The sequence below is a fragment of the Pipistrellus kuhlii genome, unplaced genomic scaffold (genome assembly GCF_014108245.1).
Source record: "Pipistrellus kuhlii isolate mPipKuh1 unplaced genomic scaffold, mPipKuh1.p scaffold_m20_p_77, whole genome shotgun sequence".
Lineage (NCBI taxonomy): Eukaryota > Metazoa > Chordata > Mammalia > Chiroptera > Vespertilionidae > Pipistrellus > Pipistrellus kuhlii.
The window spans coordinates 361,342-384,683 of NW_023425581.1; the positions used below are offsets into that span (position 1 = coordinate 361,342).

Below are 23,342 nucleotides of genomic sequence, written 5' to 3' on the forward strand. Positions count from 1 at the left end.
CTTTAGATGACATTGAAACTGAGAACATCCAGCCTGCAAGTGCCAGGGGGCACTGTCCTTCTTTTCCTACTTAATCGAGTGCTTTGTATTCACACACATGCCACCCACAGAGGAAGCACCTATGCACCAGGACTTCAGCTTCTGGGATAAAACAGTTTGTCCAAAGTGTGGTTGCTCTCATTTAAATGGCCCGGCTGTGCACAGTCCCCACAGAATCCTAAAGCCAGACTGGAGGACGGATGCGCGCGCCCTCTGCCTCCGACAGGACAACCAGGGCCTGCGGGTCTCCCACCAGCACGTTGTAAAAGGGGTTTATGTTGACATGATTTCAGATTTTCAGAAATGTTACAGGGGTAGCACAAAGAGCCCCCATCTCCCCTTCACCTGGAGTCCCCAAACAATAATAGTTTTCATTTACTTTTTTTCTTTGTATTTATATTTTACAAAATAAGAAATAAAATATACACACATTTTTATATACGTAGACATATTTTTCCTAAAAAATTGAGAGCACGTTCCAGACATGTGCAATTTTACCTCTAATTATCAAAATCAGAAATAAGGCCTGTCTGGTGTCTTATGAACCAAGAGCTCACGGTTCAATTCCTGATCAGAACACGTGCCCGGGTTGCGGGCTCAATCCCCAGCCAATCAGTGATTCTCTCTCATCATTGAAGTTTCTATATCTCTCTCCCCCTCCCTCTTTGAAATCAATAAAATATTTATTAAAAAAAGAAAAGCAGGAAATAACATTAGTACATTATTATTAGCTAATCTATGGACCTTATTTAGGTTTGACCAGTTGTCCCAGTAATTATTTTAGGCAAAAGAAAATTCTGGTCCAGCCGGCAAGACTCAATGGTTGAGCATCAACCTATGAATCAGGATGTCATAGTTCGATTCCTGGTCAGGGCACATGCCTGGGTTGTGGGCTCAATCCCCAGTGTGGGACATGCAGGAGGCAGCCGATCAATGATTCTCTCTCATCACTGATATTTCTATCTCTCTCTCCTGCCTTCCTCTCTGAAATCAATAAAATTAATACAAATATATTTTTAAAAAAGAAAAAACATTCTGGGTCACTCTCATTGGAATTTTTAAAAATACCGTTATGAAAATAATTTATTTCTAAAATTAGACATGGAAAGGATAAACCAGAGCTTACAACTGTTTAGAATATTGTATAAAATCTTTAAAATCCTCCCTGTTTTCCCCTACCCCGTTTCTTTACATCCCCATAGCTCTTTGTTTATAGCTATCTTATGTCACTTAGCACATCATGTGAAATCTTGGGTTGTGTTTATTTTGTTACTTTATAATTTTATTACTCCCACATTAGTTCCCTGAATCTTCTGCAATGCCCTGTATTGTGCTGTTGAAAAAAGAAAAAATATACTCATTGCATACTGACTATATACTGAATAAAATATAGAGAGCACTATATTCCTAACTCCCAAAGGATGTGTGTAGGATTTGGCTGGTATATCTGCATACTATTCCGTGACTTTTTCTTCATCTTTCCCCAGTTTGTGTATTGCCAAGTCTGCTGTGAGCCCTTCCACAGGTTCTGTTTAGAGGAGAACGAGCGCCCCCTGGAGGACCAGCTGGAAAACTGGTGTTGCCGTCGCTGCAAGTTCTGTCACGTTTGTGGAAGGCAGCACCAAGCCACAAAGGTACACGGCTAAGCAATAGAACTGCTTGGAGGATGACTTTCTTCATTCCTGCCTTTGCCTTTAGGAGTTTGCATCTGTTTTTTCTCTTGACTTAGGCTGTTTGACTATTTGATTGGATATAATCAGTTGCCTATTTCTGTGTTTTAATTTTGGGGATATTGCACAAGACGTGGCATTGGATAAAATCCCCCAAATAAGTCGAGTCTACCTGATAAGCAGACTCACCCCTGGGTGCCTTTGGCAGGAAGTAATTTCGTGGGTTTTAATGGGGAGTACGTAATTTGTGAGGAAATGTGCCGCTGGGCGGCTGTGCTGTGCTTACTGAAGAGAAGCAGGAAGTGAGGTGTGCAGCGACGCTGTTCGCCGAGGGGAGGCGATGCCCATGCTGTGCCTTCGTGTCTGTCTTACAGCAGCTGCTGGAATGTAATAAGTGCCGAAACAGCTATCACCCCGAGTGCCTAGGACCTAACTACCCCACCAAACCTACCAAGAAAAAGAAAGTCTGGGTGAGTGCGCCACCGCATGTTCCAGGACTGTCATGCAGCTGGGCTGGGGGCTCACCTTAGCAGTGTCCTTGCTTGAAGATGTCAGGGTGACAGTTACTTTGGCCTTGTTATTAGAAAAAGCCATCCCAGGAGACAAGTCAACTCTAGATATTTGTGACCTTTTTAAATCAGAGGAGACACTACAGAGAAGAAACTCGACTGCGTTTGTTTCCTTCCTTCCAGATCTGCACCAAGTGTGTGCGCTGCAAGAGCTGTGGATCCACCACCCCAGGCAAAGGCTGGGACGCGCAGTGGTCCCACGACTTCTCACTGTGCCACGACTGTGCCAAACTCTTTGCTAAAGGTGCCGCCCAGAGGGTTTTGTCGCATTTTAGATGTTGTTCTTGGTGTTTGGAGGTGAACTGAACACTCACGTGGAATAAGATAAATGTCTTACACGTCTTTGTAAGGTTTCCATTTAGACACATTTGCTAAGTTTCTAGTCTTGCTTTCTTTTATACAGAATTATAGCCACTAGGCATGCTTTATTAGGTTATGAGAAGAATTAAGTAGTTTTATTTTTTATAAGAGTTAACTAACCACAAAGAAGTTCTCTGAGCCAGTATTTCTCAAAGTGAGGTACATAGATATTTGATTGTTTCAGAAATTATTTTATGTGGTATTGAGGCAACCATTTCACCTGATTTTCTTTTATGTTTAGTTAACTTGTTAAGATGATTGGGGGGCCATTGGTCCACATGAACACACAGGTGTCAGGTGTGGGCTTCTTTGTGGCATATTCTGTCTTATGCACTGTGTGCCCGCCACCCAGAGTCACATCCTCTGTCACCACGTATTAGGTTCCCCTTCTCCTCCACCCCCTTCTCCCCGGCAATCACCACACTGCAGTTTGTGTTCACGGGTTTCAGTTTTATATCCCATATAGAGTGAAAAATCATATGGTTCTTAGCTTTTTCTGACATTTCACTTAGCATCACGCTCTCAGGGCCATCCGTGCTGGTGCAGATGGCGCTGTCTCCCCCTTTCTCGTGGCTGAGCGGTATTCCACTGAGGACCACGTCGTCTTTAGCCAGTCCTCTTCTGAGGGCACTTCGGCTGCTTCCTGGCCACCGTGAGCAGTGCTGCCGTGAACACGGGCATGTTCATTGTGAACACATGATTTGAGTTTTCGGGTACATACCCAGGAGAGGGATTGCTGGGTCCCTCAGTTCTTAACCCTTTGCACTCCGCTGTCCCCTCTCAGGGGACATCAGAATTCTAGCATATCACTCGGATGTCCCCTCTCAGGGGGGACATTGCAGTTTACTAGTGATTACGGGGAATTGAATTAATTCAACGCACGTGTCCGCCGCAAAGTAGCGTCAAGTAGCTGATAGCCAATGTCCAGAATGGTTCGGAGTGCAAAGGGTTAATTTTTTGAGGAATCACCGGACTGCTTTCCATTGTGGCTGCACAGGTCTGCATTCCCACCAGCAGAGAATGAGGGCTCCCTTTTTCCCACAGCCTCTCCAACACTCGTTGCTTGTCTGGTTGATTATGGCCCCTCTACAGGTGTGAGGTGGCATCTCACTGTAGTTTTTTTTTTTTTTTCTTTTTTTTTTTTCACTGTAGTTTTGATCTGCATTTCCCTAACTGCCAGTGAGGTGGAACACCTTTTCATGTGTCTATTGGCTGTTTGTCTTCTCGGGAGGAGTGTGTTTTCAGGTCCTCTGCCCACTGTTTGATTGGATTATTTGTTTGCTATTGACTTCATGAGTTCTGTATATATTTTGGAGATTAAACCTTTGTAGGAACTACTGTTTGCAAATATCTCCCATCAGGTTGGCTGCCTCTGTTTTATTGTCAGTTTCTTTTGCTGTGGAGAGGCTTTTTAGTTTGATGTAATCCCATTCATTTATTTTTGCCTTTATCTCCCTTTAAGGTCAAGTTCATAAAATATTCTCTGTGACCAAGATCCTTAAGTTTAGTGCCTATATTTTCTTCTACGTAGCTTATTGTTTTGGGTCTTATATTTAGGTCTTTGATCCATTTTGAATTTTTTTTTCTTTTCTTTTTTAATGATTTTTTTACAGAGAGGAAGAGAGAGAGACAGAGAGCTAGAAACATCAATGAGAGAGAAACACCGACCAGTTGCCTCTTGCACACCCCCCACCAGGGATGTGCCCGCAACCAGCGTACATGCCCCTGACGGACTCGAACCTGGGGCCTCTCAGTCCGCAGATCGACACTCTACCACTGAGCCAAACCGGTTTCGGCCATTTTGAATTAATTTTTGTACATGGAGACAAATTAATCTAGTTTCATTTGTTTACATGTCTCTGAATTGCCAGATGTTTTAGCTCTGTGATCTCCCAATCTTGAATCTCTATCGCTTCCTTAACACAGTACAGCCTGCTGCTTGGGAGTGGGTATGTTTGCCCTCACCGTAACTGCAATCCTTGGCCTCCACCTCTGGGTCCCGCCCCAAGCGCCCTCCTGGGATAGTCACAGAGGGAGACGTCAGTTCTGTGATAGCTCTAGGATACAGACAGTCTCCTGGCCCAAGGGCCCAAGGGTCTCGTCTGGGGAGTCCACGCGGCAGCGGGCTCTGTGATCCCGAGGGGGCTTTTTGTCTGAAACACCAGCAGCAGCAGAGAGCTGCACGGAGAACCCGCGTCTGTCAGGCATTTGCTGGCTCAGACCGGTTGCTCCCATGCCACTCGGAAGGAAGCCCCCAGCTGCAGGGCCGCATCGCGGGGCCGTCTGTGCTTCCCTCCCTGCTCGTCCCGGGTTTGTTCCCGGTGGCCCACCTGCGGGCTTCCGGGCAGGACTCAGTGTGCCTCTGCACTGAGCAGGGCTTTCTTTGTTGAGTTAGACTTGGTTAGCTTGTGAAAGTTCAGGGGAGAGGACTGGGTGAGCTGTCATGCTGCCACTCCTCTGATGTCATTTCAAATATTCAAACATTTTCCCTCAATAGTTACACCGGAGACCAGCCAGCGTGGCTCAGTGGTTGAACCAGGAAGTTATGGTTTGATTTCCCATCAAGGCACATGCCCGGGTTGTGCCCTCAATCCCCAGTGAGGGGCGTATAGGAGGCGGCCTATCAGTGATTCTCTCATCATTGATGTTTCCATTTCTCTCTCCCTCCCCCTTCCTCTCTAAAATCAATGAAAACATATTTTTAAAAATAGTTAATGCTAGAAAAAACATATCTAAGTAATTCATTGAACTCATCATTTTATTCACTTAGAATAAATATGATGTAAAAGGTCACTCACTCTTTGAAGCTATTTAAAATAGGCAAATCAGTGCTAAGTCTATTCAGTAAAAAATAGGAGATATGCGGAGGTACTTCATTGTGCTGGAATTTAGAAGCATTCTATAAAAGCAGTGAGAATAAAGAAAAGTGTAAATTAACTGTTCTTTATTCTCATCCCCTCATCTCTTTGTAAGATTTAAACATTTCTTTGGAACGTTTAAGAGAAAGTTCTCTCTTCCATGCTTTTTCTGTTATGTTATCTTAAATCTGTCTCGGGGCCTTTAATCATGAGCCTGGAGAGCGAGCGAGCAGCCTGTTCAAGAGCCCAGAGTGATCCCGCTGCTTTCCAGGTGTGTGCGCATTCCCTGGCAGGGCCGTGCTGACATGTGTTAAGTAGCTTCTGCATTTTATTTGTTTATTTTATTTTAAAAATACATTTTTATTGACTTCAGAGAGGAAGGGAGCAGGAGAGAGATAGAAACATCAATGATGAGAGAATCATTGATTGTCTGCCTGCTGCACGCCCCCTACGGGGGATGGAGCCGGCAACCTGGGCATGTGCCCTGACCGGTATCAAACTGCCACCTCCCGGTTCATAGGTTGACACTCCATCACTGAAGCGTGCCAGCCAGCTGTTCCTGCATGTTAGATCAGGTTCACATACAGAAGTCCAGGCCGGGGGTTCAGTGGTGTGGGAACCAAAGCACTTAGCTGAGCACGTTGCTTTGCTTTCAGGAAACTTCTGCCCGCTCTGTGATAAGTGTTATGACGATGACGACTATGAGAGTAAGATGATGCAGTGTGGGAAGTGTGATCGCTGGGTCCATTCCAAATGTGAGAATCTTTCAGGTACAGAAGGTTGGAGTCTTTTTATTACCATTTTCTTTTCTGATAGCTACCCTGACAAGCCCCTCAGTCCTCCCAATGTAAAAACTGTGGCAGTGTTACGTGAATTTTTTATAATTAACTTGTCTTTAGAATCAACAACATAGTGTGAAGTTTGTGCCCATTTATCTTGAACATGTCCCTCTGAAATACCTACTTGCTGTCCTTTGCGGGTACCATGACCTATTGATCCCCCAATAACCAAAGTCCGGACTAGTATTAACGTCTCCTGGAAGATCCATAGGTGCGAGCTCCCAGGGGATGTTAGTCTCAGTGCTGTTTCGGTAAGACGGCTTTCTCTGAAGCTCAGTGGTGTAGTCTTCCCTCTCCCGCTCTTCAAAGCACCTTATGATTGTAGGTTTTTGCTTTCCTAGATGAGATGTATGAGATCCTGTCGAATCTGCCGGAAAGTGTGGCCTATACGTGTGTGAACTGCACCGTGCGGCACCCTGCAGAGTGGCGGCTGGCCCTGGCCACGGCGCTGCAGGCCTCCCTCAAGCAGGTGCTGACGGCCTTGCTGAATTCTCGGACCACCAGCCACTTGCTACGCTACCGACAGGTAGGCCCCGTCTCCTTTGGGTTCTCAGAGTTTATCCTTCAGTGGTTTTTACTTCCAGAATGGTTTTTGGTTGGGTGGGTGTTTTTTCTTTTTTTCTTTTTTCTTTTTTTTAAATTTTGCTTCATTTAGTTTTGCTTCACTTAGTCATGTAGGTGACTTGTTTTAACCTTAAAATCATTAAAACATTTTTTTTTTAAATATATTTTATTGACTTTTAACAGAGAGAAAGGAAGAGAGATAGAGGGCTAGAAACGTCGATGAGAGAGAAACATCGACCAGCTGCCTCTTGCACACCCCCCACTGGGGATATGCCCGCAACCAAGTTACATGCCCTTGACCGGAATCGAACCTGGGACCTTTCAGTCTGCAGACCGATGCTCTACCACTGAGTCAAGCCGGCTTCGGCCATTAAAACATTTTTTGAGCCAAGAATAAAACCTTCTAGCCCAATCAGCGTTGCTCGGTAGCTGAGCCCCAACCCATGAAGCAGGAGGTCACCGTTTGATTCCCGGTCAGGGCACATGCTAGGGTTTCGGGCGCTGTTCTCAGTGAGAAGCATGCAGGAGGCAGCCAATTGATGATTCTCATCACTGATGTTTCTATCATTCTCTCCCTCTCCCTTCCTCTCTCTGAAATAAATAAAAACTTTTGAAAAAGAAGAAGAATGGGTCCTTCTTTGGGATAAGAAATAGGAAGGAGGCATATTTCAAAGGCCTTACTGTTATAAGAAGTTTGGACTTTACTAGTATACTCTAAAGGCTGTGAGGAGTCAGTGAAGGCCTTCACCCAAAAGAGGAACCTAGCCTGGCCGGGTGGCCATGGAGCAGCATCCCACACACCAAAAGGTGGTAGGTTCGATACCCAGTCAGGGCACATGCCCAGGTTGCAGATTTGATCCCCAGTTGAGGCAAGTTCAGGAGGCAGCCGATTAGTGTTTCTCTCTCTTTCCCTCTCATGGTTTCTTTTTCCCTCCCCATTCCTCCCTCTGCCCCTCCCTCCCTCTTCCTCTGGTTTTCTCCCTCTGAAATCAATAAAAATACATATCCTATGCTGCGGATTAAAAATAAAAAGAGTAGCCTGATCAGAGTTGCTTTTTAGAAAAAGCATGTTTCTGATTGGAGAGAGGGGAAGGGTTGGAGACGCCTGAGCCTCAGCAGAACAGGGTTCAGAGACAGCCTGTCACTGAGGTGAGCGAGAGCACAGTGCCTCCTCAGGTGGGAAGGGCCAGAGACGGCGTAGCACTGGGGAACCCCTGGGGCTCCTCAGGGTACAGTTTGAAAACTGCTGCTACGGAGCCGCACAAGCTGTGGACTGCGTCTCTACTAGTCATCAGGAACCCAGGAGTGATTGGTTGACAGAACCACGTGGGTAATGTTAACACAGAGCTAGGCTGCTGCTTTCTCTTTAAGAGAGCTTAGTTTTTTTAAATAGGAGGTTAGCTGTGCCCTAGCTGGTTTGGCTCAGTGGGTAGTGTTGGCCCTCAGACTGTTGGTCCAAGTTCGATGTGGATAAGGGCGTGCACCTCGGTTGCAGGTTTGGCTCTGGTTGGGGCTTGCGTGGGAGGCAGCCAGTCAATGTATCTGTCTCACATCAATGTGTCTCTCTGTCTCTTCTACTCTAAAAATCAATGGAAAAATATCTCCAGGTGAGGATTAACAAAAAAATGTATATTTAAAAAGAAAATTAGCCGAAACCGGTTTGGCTCAGTGGATAGAGCTTCGGTCTGCAGACTGAAAGGTTCCAGGTTCGATTCTGGTCAAGAGCATGTACCCAGTGGGGAGTGTGCAAGGGGCAAATGATTCTCTCTCATCGATCTTTCTAACTCTCTATCCCCCCCTCTTCCTCGCTGTAAAAAACTCAATAAAATAATTTAATTAACAAATAAATAAATAAATGAAAGAAAATTAGCTGCCATTTATGTCTTACTTAAAAGCAACTGGACAGTTTGTGGAGGGTTTTTTTAAATATATTTTTATTGATTTTAGGAGGAAGAGAGGGGAAGAGAGAGAAACATCAGTGATGAGAAAGAATCGTTAATCGGCTTTTTCTTGTACGGCCTCTACTGAGGATCAAGCCCACAGCCTGAACATGTGCTCTGACCAGGAATTGAACCTCTGACCTCCTGGTTTATAGGTCAACACTCAACCTCTGAGCCACACTGGCCGGGCAGTTTCTATTTCTTCATGCTAGGCTTGGAATTTACCAAGCAAAATCTTAAATTAGCCAAGATAGCTGGCTCATTTTAACTTTTCCTTTTCTATAATTGGAGAAATCTCTTATTTCCGTGTTCTTTCAGTTTTGTAGTATGAATCACTCAGTCCCATCTGTATTAACTTTAATAGCATTTGCCTAGATGCCTATTCGGTGTCAGATAAGTGAAGCCTGCCTTTCTGGACACAGGCTGCCAAGCCCCCAGACTTAAACCCCGAGACGGAGGAGAGCATACCTTCCCGCAGCTCCCCGGAGGGCCCGGACCCGCCCGTGCTCACCGAGGTCAGCAAGCAGGAGGAGCCGCAGCCTGTGGATCTGGAAGGGGTCAAGAAGAAGATGGACCAAGGGAACTACACGTCTGTGGTATGTCTGCGGCGAACCACCAGCGTTCCCAGGCCGGTGGAGTTTCCCGGCTCTTTGTGGAAGATGGAGCTGGGGATAAGCATTAAAGGATGATTTGTATTGTGTTTAGAAATGTCATGTGGCCTTAAATACCTAAAAGTAGGTGGGTGGCTTTAGCTCTTCGTTTCAGAAGGTTAGTGTCTTAAGAGGTTCTTTTTTTTTTTATTTGGCTTTCATCTGAGTTCTCTGAAAATTACTTTCATATTGAAGTCTTTTTATATTAATACTGTTTATGGCCCTGGTGTGGCTCAGTTGCTTGAGCATCGTCCCATGCACTGAAAGGTCGCTGGGTCTATTCCCAGTCAGGGCAGTGCCGCCCAGAGCACAGACTTGATCCCTAGTGGAAGGTGTGCAGGGGGCAGCTAATCAGTGGTTCTCTGTCATCAATGTTTCTCTCCACCCCCTCTTCATCACCCCCTTTCCCCCGCTTCTCTCTCTCCCTTTCTCTTTCCCTCTAAAACCAGTACAAATATATTTTTTAAAAACTTTATGGAAAAAATAACAGTGTGAAGTTAATTGGCTTGACCTTTTTTTTTTTAAGGCCACCCAAAATTTTGGTTGCCTCCAAAAAAAATAATAAATTGGGGGGGAGAGAGATATGGCTTGAACTTTTTGAGATAACATCTGAGCTTTATCTTTCTGTATAAGGTATTCATTTGTAGGTAGATGCATTTTAATTTTATGGTTTTCAAACTATGTAGGAAACGATTGTTAACTCATGGTCCATATTTGCTCTTCAGTTATTAATTTTAATCTTAATAAAATATCATAGCCCTGCTTGAGTAACTTACCGTGATACAACTAATTTGTTTGCATTCTTGCTTTACTAGCCTTGCATCTCTTGACTTCCACAAGTTAATTGTGAACTGAATCTCAAATGCCTCCTCTAAAGAGAAATCACACTGGCCCTAGCTGGTGTGGCTCAGGGGATAGAGCATCAGCCCATGGACTGAAGGGTCCCACGTTTGATCCCAATCAGAGCACACGCGCAGGTTGCGGGCAATCCCCAGTAAGGGACGTGCAGGAGGCAGCTGATCCGTGATTCTCTCTCTCACTCGCCATTGATGTTCGTTTTCTCTCTCTCTCTCTCTCTCTGTCTCTGTCTCTGTCTCTGTCTCTATTTCTCTCCCTTCCTCTCTGGAATCAATAGAAGTAAATTTTAATGAAACATTAATAGAAACTGCACTGTATGAAACTAAGACATTAGCTTCCTGTGGGCCCTCTGCTGGGTGGTCAGGAGGGAAAGGAGGTGGTTCGGAAAGCACCATGTCATGAGTAGTGACTACTTCGCTTTTGTCCGCAGTTGGAGTTCAGTGATGACATCGTGAAGATCATCCAGGCGGCCATTAATGCAGATGGAGGGCAGCCGGAGCTTAAGAAAGCCAACAGCATGGTCAAGTCCTTCTTCATTCGGGTGAACCACATTAATACACGTTAATAGCCACCTTCTTAATGCCTGTCTGCAGGGACCCCCCACCCCCACCCCCCGCCGCCCCTGAACAGAACAGATCTTGTCTCTTCTTCTTTTTTTCTTCTTCCTTTTTTTTTTTTTTTTTTTTTTTTTTTAATATTTTATTGATTTTTAACAGAGAGGAAGAGAGAGAGGTAGAGAGCTAGAAACGTCAATGAGAGAGAAACATCGGCCAGCTGCCTCTTCCACACCCCCTACCGGGGATGTGCCCCCAACCAATGTACATGACCTTGACCGGAATCGGACCTGGGACCTTTCAGTCCACAGACCGATGCTCTTCCACTGAGCCAAACCGGCTTCGGCCGGATCTTGTCTCTTCTGCCTTGTGCTCTGCTCTCCACATACAGCATCTGGTTGTATTCACTCCTCTGACTCCTGGGGGCTTTGGGGGGGACCTTGGAGTGGATGGTCTTTCCCTCGCATCTGCAGGCGCTTGTGTGATGTGGATTTTATATGGTTTCCACATGAATGTTCACCGGTTTACATGCTGTTTGTTTGTTTGTTTGTTTGTTTTTCTGTTAGCAAATGGAACGTGTTTTTCCATGGTTCAGTGTCAAAAAGTCCAGATTTTGGGAACCAAATAAAGTATCAAGCAAGTAAGTAAATTTTTTTTTTCTCCTATGCTATATTTCTAGATTGAGGTTTCTCAAGAGTAGGCTTTAATATTAAAAACTTAATCAGTTGAAATGCTCTTTGAGTGCTGGCTTAGAGACAGCAGTGTATTTATAGTCTGTTGTTAGAATTGGGTCCTATTTTATTCATTTCAAATGGTGCTCTCTACCTCGAGTCCCTATATTTATTCTTAAGTTTTTATTCAGGTGAATCCTTTTGAGTCTGAGAAAGTGATCACTTGCTTCTGGAAGTTTCATCAGGAGTCCTACATTGAGATTACACTTTTAAAGTAACACCAAGTCCCGTGTGCTGAGGCGGTTTACAGGTTGTGGTTGTGCTCACGTCTGGGACTGGCCGTGCCCAGGCCAAGCCCCGGTGAGCCGAAGATGTCACTGTGTGTAGTTCGGTCGCTATGGGGTCAGTAAGTCTGTCGATCGATTGTTTCCAGCAGCGGGATGCTACCCAACGCAGTGCTTCCGCCTTCACTTGACCATAACTATGCTCAGTGGCAGGAGCGAGAGGACAGCGGCCGCACTGAGCAGCCTCCGCTAATGAAGAAGATCATTCCGGCTCCCAAACCCAAAGGGCCCGGAGAGCCAGACTCGCCCACGCCCCCGCATCCCCCCACGCCGCCCGCTCTGAGTAAGGATGCCCGGGGTTGGCTGGCGATCTAAATTTGATATCCTTGCGCGTTAGAAACTTTCAGGTGATCCTTAAATGTAATAAAATGATTCTTTGTGCTTCACTTGGAATGTTAACAAGGAATTTATAGAAATACTCTAGTAAGTGGCGGGACAGCATAACTTGGCACACTTTTTGAAAGTGTTCATTTTATAGGTTATGAGCTGTTTGAGCCGAATTGTTTTCTTTTTCCTGGAAATCGAAATTAGAGTCACCAGTTTTAATTGGGTGTCTTTGGGCTCCAAGGTACTGATAGGAGTCGAGAAGATAGTCCAGAACTGAACCCACCCCCAGGCATAGAAGACAACAGACAGTGCGCGTTATGTCTGACTTACGGCGATGACGGTGCCAATGTAAGTACTCGGCCGGGGTCCCACCTGCTGGGTGCTCAGAGTGAGCTGTGTGACCTTTGTGTCTAAGCTTGATGCCTGGATGTTGTGGAACTCAGGGTTATTTCTATATTTAAAAGATGATTTGCCTTAACTTAACCTGCTGATGTCTAGTAACTTCTACCTTCTCAAAAAGATTTTTTGAAAGTCAATAAAATCCAAGTTGCACATTAAATAATTTGTATTTAACATGCTAAGCGCCCAGTCCGTCACCGGTGACGGACACTATACTTTCTGTCCAGAAGACAAAACAGGCTGGCGCTAGCTAGCGGGTTGATGCAGTGGAGCAGAATGGCTATGGTCCGTTTCTGTGCTGCTGGCCCTCCACTTCATCTTTGAAGTGAGCAGCAGAAGAATCTTACCTCAGAATGGTTCTGAGGACCGAGGAGGGGATGTGTAAGGTCTGGCACACAGTCTGCTTTTTCTCTGATTCTCCCGTCTGTGGAAGAGGCGATCAGAAAGGACGGGAGTGAAACGGGAACGCTGAAAAAGAAGTCTGATTTTTTTTGTGTGTGTGTGCACTTAAAGAATTTTAATTAGGTTATTGAAGTTGTCTTGACTGAGGTAAAGCAAATACCAAGGAAAACTTTCTTTGACATAATATTCTTTTTTTTTTTTTTTTTTAATATATTTTATTGATTTTTGTACAGAGAGGAAGGGAGAGAGATAGAGAGTTAGAAACATCGATGAGAGAGAATCATCGATCAGCTGCCTCCTGCACACCCCCTACTGGGGATATGCCCGCAACCAAGGTACATGCCCTTGACCGGAATCGAACCCGGGACCCTTCAGTCCCCAAGCCGACGCTCTATCCATTGAGCCAAACCGGTCCCGGCTGACATAATATTCTTTAAAGAGAAAAGGAATCTCTTTGTTTCCAGGATGCCGGCCGCTTGCTGTACATTGGCCAGAATGAGTGGACGCATGTGAATTGCGCTCTGTGGTCGGCAGAAGTGTTTGAGGACGATGACGGGTCCCTGAAGAACGTGCACATGGCTGTGATCCGGGGCAAGCAGCTGGTAAGAAGCAGGGAATGCCATCCAAGAGGCTCCCTCTGTTTCCAGATGTGCTGTCTGTGGCTGGGTGCTGCCTCCTGCTGTTTCCCTTATGCTTTCGGGGTGGCCAGCAAGGACCCAGTATTGGTGTCCACGGAGAGCAGCTGGCTCTGCTGACCCTGGGAGTGTAGGCGAAAAAGGACCAGTGCCCTCGCTGGAGAAGGGCCCTGACGGTGACTGATGGAATAAGGTGGTGCCACAGCCTAGTGACAGGGAATGTCAGCCACGGATAGGTGTGTCTGTTAAGCCTGGTAACTAGGACACCATTTACATTTCGGATACTCTTTCTAGAATGGAGTTCTTTGGGATAGAATAGCTTTCTAGAAAGATGATGTTTTTAGCCTTGATCTTCAAAGTTTCCTCTTCTCTAAACCAATCTTGCATCCTAGAAGAAAAACTATTTTGGTCCAAATTCTAAATCAAATTGTAATATTAAACTTGATTGGTTATAGGACCCCCTGGACCGTGGGAGAGAAAGGTTTGTGGAGAGGACTGTATGGCTCATATCCCTTCCGTGTGATCCAGCAGATTATCAATAAGCAAAATTACATCTAGGAAACGCTAGAATGGGGAGGTGGGAAATGGCGTGAGATATTTGAACCTCTGACTCGGGCCGGTTCGTTCTGGTTTACTAGCGATGCGAGTTCTGCCAGAAGCCGGGTGCCACCGTGGGCTGCTGCCTCACCTCCTGCACCAGCAACTACCACTTCATGTGCTCGCGGGCCACGCGCTGCGTGTTCCTGGACGACAAGAAGGTGTACTGCCAGCGGCACCGGGACCTGATCAAGGGCGAGGTGAGAGCTGCCGCTGGCTTTTAATCCTCCGGGAATTCAGGGAAAAGAGGTGGCTGATAGCAAGCCAGGATGCAACTTGGCTTTACCTTCTCCTCGGTGTTCCTAGCACCTGCTCCCCTTAGCGAGATGCAGGAGTCCTAGTGGGACTGGTGATCAGAGCTGTGCCCTGTCCCTCTGAGAGGCGGCATCATGAGCAGTCTATGACGGGACAGCCACGTACAGCTCCTCTGGGTTTCATTTTAGGTGGTTCCTGAGAATGGATTTGAAGTCTTCAGAAGAGTGTTTGTGGACTTTGAAGGAATCAGCTTGAGGAGGAAGTTCCTTAATGGCTTGGAACCAGAAAATATTCACATGATGATTGGTAGGACATGAGCCTCGGTTGTAGGGGAGGCTGGATGTAGCATTGGGGGACTTGTTAGTCTTTGGTTATGAAATTACTTTATACTAGAGGCCCGGTGCATGGATTTGTGCATCGATGGGGTCCCTCGGCCTGGCCTGCAGGGATCCGACTAAAACTGGCTCACCAACATCTCCCCCAAAGGATCCCAGATTGCAGCCAGGCGGCTCTCGGGTGATGCACCCTAGAACCGAGCTTCCTCCTCTCTGCTTCCGGGTGCATCACCCAAGAACCGCAGCTGCCAAGTCACCAAGCTCAGCAGCTCCTGCATTGAGCGTCAGCCCCCTGGTAGTCAGTGTGCATCATACCTACTGGTCAGATGGTCGGACGGTCACTTAGGCTGTTATATACATAGATGTACCATTATCTCCTCCAATCACTGTTCTCTCCTTGGCCAGGCTCCATGACAATCGATTGCTTGGGAATTCTCAACGATCTGTCTGACTGTGAGGACAAGCTGTTTCCAGTTGGATACCAGTAAGTACCGCCGCACAGGGGAGACAGCTTCCCACAGCCTGAGCACCCTGACGCAGTCAGTGTCACATTGTTAGGTGTAGAGCCACTCTTGTGAGTTACTTCTAACTGCTACTAAAAATTAACTTCTTTTTTGCTACTTGTTGTGGATGAGGACTAAAGTGTCATTTTATGCCAGCTGAATTCAGTTATGGAAGAAAAATATTGAATAATATTGTGATAAGTTTGCATGGTGACAGGTGATCGCTAGAACTAATGGGGTGCTCCCATTGTAAGGAATAAAATGTTGAATCACAGCCCTGGTCCGGTTGCTCAGTTGCTTAGAGCTTTGTCCCCATACGCCAAGGGTGCAGGTTCAGGCCCCAGTCAGGGCACACACAGGAGCAACCAGTGAGTTCATGAATAAGTGGGACAGCCAAACAGTGTTTTTCTATCGCTCCCTTCGTATCTCTAAAATCAATAAAATAAAGTTAAAAATGTTTAATTAAAAAAATTAAATCGCTATATAACATATAATATTGTACACCAACTAACTATACTTAAAAAAAAAACCAGAATAATCCTATCTATTAAGAGTAATATGTAAATTGACTGTCACTCCAACACAATAGTCGCCCCCATGTGGTCAAAGATGGCTGCCCCCATGTGGACATAAGGTGGCCTGCAGGGAAGGGCAGTTGTGGGCAATCAGACCAGCAGGGGAGGCAGTTGGGGTCACCAGGTCAGCAAAGGAGGGCAGTTGCGGGGGACCAGGACTGCAGGGGAGAGCAGTTTGGGGCGACTGGGCTGGCAGGGGAGGACAGTTGGGGGTGAACAGTCCAGGAGGGGAGAGTATTTGGGGGGAACCAGGCCTGCAGGGGATGACAGTGGGGGGTGACCAGCTGGCAAGGGAGGGCAGTTAGGGGCAATCAGGCCAGCAAAGGGCAGTTAGGTATGATCAGGCTGGCAGGGGAGTGGTTAGGGGGTGATCAGGCTAGCAGGCAGAAGCAGTTAGGGGCAGTCGGGCAGGCAGGCAAGCGGTTTGGAGCCAGTAGTCCTGGATTGTGAGAGAGATGTCCCAGAGTGGAGAGGATACAGGCTGGGCTGAGGAACCCCCACCACCACCCCCATGCACAGATTTTGTGCATTGGGCCTCTAGTCTATACATAAAAGCCTAAGCAATATGATGGCCACTGACCACCAGAGGGCAGACACTCAGCACACAGGCATGGAAACATGGAACAGTCTGATGAATCTCGAGGGATTCGTGCACTGGTGGTTCTCTAGTAGGAATTTATAATCTTTCCCATATGCAGCAAGTTGTTTAAACTTCTAACAAGTGACAATATAAATTCAAAATCCCCTTTCTAGCTCTCCCCTTTAGTTTCATTTTGCTGCATAGCCTTTAACTTATTCCACCTCCCAGTGCTGACGACAGTTTGCACTGCTTGCTTAGCTGTCAGCTCTAGGTGAACAGCTCCCTCAGCACCCAGCAAATCTGAAGCAGTTACACTTCCCTGCCACATGGGGCGCTTGTCCCAATGGAAACATCTCGTGTTCACTCTTTCCTCATTTTGTACATATTGTGGGGTAGTGGGGGCCAATACCTGTTTCCTGCAGGAGTTAGTATTTTTTATCTGCATTTTAAGATATTTTACAATTTTTGCCGCCTGCTTACAATACACTTTTTTAAAAAAAGACTTGATATTAGTTTCTGAGAAGCTAGAAAAAAAACAAGGTCTTTCAAAATGTTTGGGACATTCTGCCCTAGCTGGTTTGGCTCAGTGGATAGAGCTTAGTTGGCCTGCAGACTGAAGGGACCCAGGTTCTATTCCGATCAAGGGCATGTGTCAGGTTGGGGGCCTGATCCCTAGTAGGGGGCGTGCAGGAAGCAGCTGATCAATGGTTTTCTCTCATACTTGATATTTCTGTCTCGCTCTCCCTCTCTTCTGAAATCAATAAAAATATTTTTTAATAAAATAAAAAGCATGGAACATCCTAATTTGGGAAATGTGTAAGTGTCCAGGAAATAAAGCGAAATTCTGTAAATGGAGACGGGGGATCTAGGATGAGGAGAGGTTTTGACAGAGGTCGGTCTTTGCTTCTGGGCCCTCACCTCTGCTGGTCTACGAACCTTCCAGGTGCTCCCGGGTGTACTGGAGCACCACGGACGCCCGCAGGCGCTGCGTGTACACGTGCAGGATCGTGGCGTGCCGCCCGCCTGCCGCGGAGCCCGACATCAACAGCACCGTGGAGCACGACGAAAACCGGACCGTCGCCCACAGCCCCACGTCTTCTGCAGGTTGGTCTTCAATCAGGGTCACCTGAATTGTGCTTTTGGGAACACTGGGATGGAAGCATGGGGAGAATGTCACTTCGTTGGGAGGTCTCATTCGAGAATTTCCCCAACAGCTGGCTTTTTATTGGGCCATTTGTTGGATACCTTAATTGGACTGCTTTTAGTAAGGGTTTTTATATCCTACCGCAGAAATGTCATCTAAAGAAAGTCAGAATGCAGCTGAACTTGTAAGTCCTTCATCACCAGACCGACCTCCTCATATGCAGACCTCTGGATCCTGTTTTTATCATGTCATCTCAAAGGTTCCTAGGATTCGAACACCCAGTTATTCTCCAACACAGAGGTCCCCTGGCTGTCGGCCACTGCCTTCTGCAGGTAAAGGGTTTCATTGACTCCAAGGTCAGCCCAGACATGAATTTGTGATTTTCTTCAGGCCACTTTATTTTAGTGACTTAAGCTTACTGGAAATGTTGATTTTCGTTACCTATGATGACTCCCACATCTGCCCGTCTGTGATAGTCTGTCACTCTCTCTCCTTTAGGAAGTCCTACTCCCACCACTCATGAAATCGTCACTGTGGGTGACCCTCTGCTGTCCTCGGGGCTCCGAAGCATCGGCTCCAGGCGGCACAGCGCGCCGTCCTCGGCACCCCAGGCGTCGAGGCTCCGCATGATGTCCCCCGTGAGAGCGGGGAGCACTCACTCCAAGAACAGCGGCCCCTCCGCCTCCGCCTCCGCCCCGGGGACCGCTGTGGACCTGGAGGCCAGTGCCAAAGCAGCCGATCGTGTTCTGGGGCCGCTGACCGCAAATACTAACTTACGGCAAAACGCTCCCACCGCTCCCGGCTCGCAGAGGACAGTGGTGACGATCGCCGCCAAAGCCAGCCATGGGGATGGCTCTGCCACTTCAGAAACGAAGCACCCCAGCGCGTCAGACCTGGCCGCCAGCTCCTCTCTGAAAGGAGAGAAGGCCAAGCTGCTGAGCTCCAAGGGCTCCGAGGGCGCTGCTCACAGCGCGGCCCACCCCGGGATCCCCCGGCCGGCCCCGCAGCGTCACGGTCACAGTCTGCCGTCGGGCGAACCCAGCGTCAGTAAGATGGGCACGTTTGCGGAATTCTCCGCGGTGCCCTTCTCCTCCAGAGAGGCCCTCCCGCTCCCACCGCTGCACCTGAGGGGGCAGAGGAACGACCGGGACCTACAGCCAGACCCCACCCCGGCGGGGAGCGCCCCCGCAGAGGGCACTGCGGAAGTCAGAGCCTTGAAGCTGTCGGGAGTGGGCGGCAGGTCGTCTCTCCTCGGCGAGCACGTGGGCTCCAGAGACAGGAGGCCGAAGGGGAAGAAGTCTGGTAAGGAAACTTCCAGAGAAAAGCGCTCCGGTAAGTCCTTCTTGGAGCCTGGCCAGGTCGCCACTGCGGAGGAAGGAAGCCTGACGGCGGAGTTTGCGGATGAGGTTTTGCCTCCTGCGTTTCCGGGGCCACGGCCGTGTAACAGTGTGTCTTCTGATGAGATTGGGGACAGGGTCCTTGCTTCTCCTGGCGTCCCCAAAGCTCCGTCCATGCAAGGAGAAGGCCCTGCCACGGAATTACAGACACCCCGAAAACGCACCGTCAAAGTGACACTGACACCCCTGAAGATGGAAGGTGAGAGTCAGTCCAGAAACGCCCTGAAGGAGCACAGTCCTGCTTCCTCGTTGCAGGCAGAGTCCGCCTCCCCCTCGGAGACTGTCTCCACCTCCGAAAGCCCGGGAGCCGGGCCCGTGGCCCAGCCGAGCCCTGGCAGCACCGCCTCCCAGGAGCCTCCAGGCAACAGCTACCAGCCTCTCCCTGTGCAGGACCGGAACCTCCTGCTGCCCGACGGGCCCAAGCCCCAAGAGGACGGGTCCTTCAAGAGGAGGTACCCCCGCCGCAGCGCGCGGGCCCGCTCCAACATGTTCTTCGGGCTCACCCCCCTGTACGGGGTCCGGTCCTACGGGGAGGAGGACCTTCCGTTCTACAGCAGCTCCACGGGGAAGAAACGGGGCAAGAGGTCAGCGGAGGGGCAGGTGGACGGGGCTGACGACCTGAGCACCTCCGACGAGGACGACCTGTACTACTACAACTTCACCCGCACGGTGATCGCGGCGGGCGCCGAGGAGCGGCTGGCGGCCCACGGCCTGTTCCGGGAGGAGGAGCAGTGTGACCTCCCGAGAATCTCACAGCTGGACGGCATTGACGACGGGACAGAGAGCGACACCAGTGTCACGGCCACCACGAGGAAGACCAGCCAGATTCCAAAAAGAAATGGGAAAGAGAACGGTACGGAGAGCCTCAAGCTGGACCGGCCTGAAGACGGGGAAAAGGAGCATGTCATCAAGAGTTCTGGGGGCCACAAGAGCGAGCCCAAGGCGGAGAACTGCCACCCTGTGAGCCGAGGGAAGGGCCAGGGGCAGGACTCCCTGGAGGCTCAGCTCAGCTCCTTGGAGTCCAGCCGCAGGGTCCACGCGAGCGCCCCCTCGGACAAGGCCTTGCTGGACACCTACAACCCCGAGCTGCTAAAGTCGGACTCGGACAACAACAACAGCGACGACTGCGGGAACATCCTGCCCTCGGACATCATGGACTTCGTCCTGAAGAACACGCCCTCCATGCAGGCCTTGGGGGAGAGCCCTGAGTCCTCATCCTCGGAGCTCCTGAACCTGGGTGAGGGCCTGGGCCTCGACAGCAACCGCGAGAAGGACATAGGTCTGTTTGAAGTGTTTTCCCAGCAGCTGCCGACCGCGGAGCCTGTGGACAGCAGCGTCTCTTCGTCCATCTCCGCCGAAGAGCAGTTCGAGCTGCCGCTGGAGCTGCCGTCCGACCTCTCGGTGCTGACCACGCGGAGCCCCACGGTCCCCGGCCCGAACCCCGGCCGGCTGGCCGTCATCGCAGACGCAGCGGAGGAGAGGGTCGCCATCCCGGAGAAGCCCGTGGCCGCCTCCGAGGAGGACCCAGCGCTGCTGAGCCCGGGAGTCGACCCCGCACCCGAAGGCCACATGACTCCCGACCGCTTCATCCAGGGACACATGGACGCCGACCTCGCCAGCCCCCCGTGCGGCGCAGTGGAGCAGAGCCGTGGCAGCAGCCAGGATTTAACCAGGAGCAGCAGCACCCCCAGCCTCCAGGTACCGGCTCCCCCTACCGTGCCCGGCCAGAGCCAGAAATACGGGCCCAGCTCTGCCGAGAGCCCCGGCCCGTCTCAGATCTCTAATGCGGCCGTGCAGACCACGCCTCCCCACCTGAAGCCGCCCACCGAGAAGCTCATTGTCGTTAACCAGAACATGCAGCCACTTTACGTGCTCCAGACGCTGCCGAACGGCGTGACCCAGAAAATCCAGTTGACCTCTTCCGTTAGCTCTGCACCCGGTGTGATGGAGGCAAACACTTCCGTGCTGGGGCCCATGGGCGGTGGCCTCGCGCTGACCGCGGGGCTAACCCCCGGCCTGCAGACGCCTCAGCCTCTGTTCCCTCCTGCTGGCAAAGGCTTGCTGCCCGTGCCTCACCACCAGCACTTACACCCCTTCCCCACAGCTGCTCAGGGCAGTTTCCCGCCCACCATCAGCAGCTCTCCTCCCGGCCTGCTCATTGGGGTGCAGCCTTCTCCAGATCCCCAACTTCTGGTGTCCGAAGCCAGCCAGAGGACAGACCTCAGCACCACGGTAGTCACTCCGTCCTCTGGACTCAAGAAAAGACCCATATCTCGCCTGCAGACCCGAAAGAATAAGAAGCTTGCTCCCTCTAGCACCCCTTCCAGCATTGCCCCCTCCGATGTGGTTTCTAACATGACACTGATTAACTTCACACCCTCCCAGCTTCCAAATCACCCCAACCTGTTAGATTTGGGGTCACTTAACACGTCATCTCACCGGACTGTCCCCAACATCATAAAAAGGTCTAAGTCCGGCGTCATGTATTTTGAACAGGCACCCCTGTTACCGCAGACGGTGGGCGGACCTGCCACAGCGACGGGCACATCCACTGGGAGCCAGGACACTGGCCATCTCGCTTCGGGGCCCATGGCCGGCTTGGCATCCGGTTCCTCGGTCTTGAATGTCGTATCCATGCAAACGACAACAGCACCTACGAGTAGTGCGTCGGTTCCAGGACACGTCACATTGGCCAGCCCGCGGCTGCTGGGTGCCCCGGACACCGGCCCCATAAGCAGCCTGTTAATTAAAGCCAGCCAGCAGGGCCTGGGGCTCCAGGACAGGCCCGGGGCTCTGCCGCCCAGTTCGGGAATGTTTCCCCAGCTGGGATCGCTGCAGACCCCCTCTACCTCGGCGATGACGGCTGCATCCGGCGTCTGCGTCCTCCCCGCAACGCAGACGGGGGGCCTAGCGGCCGCCTCCCCCTCTAAGGACACGGAAGATCACTATCAGCATCCGCATGTGAGCCAGCTCCTAGCCAACAAAGTGGGAGTCCTCCCTTCCCAGCGGGACGCCGACACTGCTCCAGGGGCCCAGGGGCCCAGCTTTGCGCAGGCAGCGGATGCTCCCAGCAGCCGGGGGCTGGAGCCGAAGAAGGCGGCCGCCTCCGCCGGACAGGCCCGCACCACCTCCCCTGCGGGCTCCCAGTCCTCAAGCCCCTCGGTGCCCGGTCCTGCTCAGCCCAAACCAAAAAGCAAGCGTCTCCAGCTGCCTTCGGACAAAGGCAGTGGCAAGAAGCACAAGGCCTCCCACCTGCGGACCAGCTCCTCAGAAGCACACGTTCCGGACCAGGATGCCCACCCGTCCTCCCTGACCTCGTCCACAGGGTGAGAGCCAGTGTCAGCCGTGCTGAGTCTGTGGGGTCCGGGCCCCGAGCAGAGGCTGGGTCAGGGGTCATCTGTCCACTTTTGCAGTGGTCGGGTATTTTGCGGGTTTCAGGTGATTGTGTTTTCACCGTGGTGGCTTACAGAGCAAACCTCAACGCCCTCTGTGAGCAGTGGTCTCCGCAGAGAACCAGGTCTCTCCTGGCTCTGGTGTAACTCGGTGCCGCTGCTCGCTGCTGAGGCCGAGGGCTGCGAAGGGCGGTTATTGCTGTTCACCTGATGTGCACAGTGAGTTTTACGTACATATGTGGTCGGGAGCCGCCGTTCAGATGGAGCTAGGAAGTCTCGCTGGTGCTCCAGAGGCGCCTGGTGCTGTGGTCAGCTCCCCGCAGGGCAGCAGCCCCTGCAGCCACAGGCTGCCGCTCTGCTCACGAGGTTTGCCAGAGCCCGCGTCATCTCTGCAGACTGCACACCTGGTGCCTAAGTGCCGATGGTTCTGTTTCAGGGCCCCCGCCGCGGAGGCCGAGCAGCAGGACACAGCAGATGGGGAGCCGGCGGCCCCGGAGTGTGGGCAACCCCCGGGGTGAGCAGAGGAAGGTCTCCCAGACCAAGTCCTCGTAAAATATCCTTCTTCCTGTCTGTGTAGACCTGTGTGGCCGGTGTTCTAATCCTCTCCTGAGAACGTGTTTATTGATATGAGAGAGAGAGAATATCCATGTGGGAAACATTGATCAGGTGCCTCTCACACGCATTGAATCCGCAACCCAGGCACGTGCCCTGACTGGGAATCGAACCTGCAACCCTTTTGTACACAGGACAATGCTCCAACCAACTGAGCCATTCAGTCAGGGTGCCACAGTTACTTCAGTGGAAGTAATGTAGTGTAGCATTACTTAAATAACAGATAATGGTGCCCTGTAATCCTGCCTGACCACATCCCAGTCTATTCCTTAG

At 50.0% G+C, this 23,342-nt stretch overlaps 1 protein-coding gene across 12 annotated transcripts in view; it reads left to right on the forward strand.

Annotated features, from left to right (window-relative positions):
* The window catches only part of KMT2A (lysine methyltransferase 2A), a 90,911-nt gene that overhangs the window by 40,246 nt on the left and 27,323 nt on the right, over positions 1-23,342 (forward strand). For 6 of the 12 annotated variants that reach the window (XM_045576202.1, XM_045576197.1, XM_036423084.2 and 3 more), the window contains 18 exons: positions 1,527-1,673; positions 2,084-2,179; positions 2,402-2,522; positions 6,153-6,275; positions 6,677-6,861; positions 9,262-9,435; positions 10,778-10,888; positions 11,468-11,541; positions 12,006-12,199; positions 12,485-12,591; positions 13,509-13,646; positions 14,318-14,476; positions 14,720-14,837; positions 15,272-15,350; positions 17,468-17,628; positions 17,815-18,000; positions 18,167-22,391; positions 22,894-22,971. In XM_045576202.1, coding sequence (XP_045432158.1) covers positions 1,527-1,673; positions 2,084-2,179; positions 2,402-2,522; positions 6,153-6,275; positions 6,677-6,861; positions 9,262-9,435; positions 10,778-10,888; positions 11,468-11,541; positions 12,006-12,199; positions 12,485-12,591; positions 13,509-13,646; positions 14,318-14,476; positions 14,720-14,837; positions 15,272-15,350; positions 17,468-17,628; positions 17,815-18,000; positions 18,167-22,391; positions 22,894-22,971 — 6,476 coding nt within the window. The remainder of the gene's footprint in view (positions 1-1,526; positions 1,674-2,083; positions 2,180-2,401; positions 2,523-6,152; positions 6,276-6,676; positions 6,862-9,261; positions 9,436-10,777; positions 10,889-11,467; positions 11,542-12,005; positions 12,200-12,484; positions 12,592-13,508; positions 13,647-14,317; positions 14,477-14,719; positions 14,838-15,271; positions 15,351-17,467; positions 17,629-17,814; positions 18,001-18,166; positions 22,392-22,893; positions 22,972-23,342) is intronic. The other 6 variants (XM_045576199.1, XM_036423086.2, XR_006740604.1 and 3 more) reach the window with 4 other exon arrangements.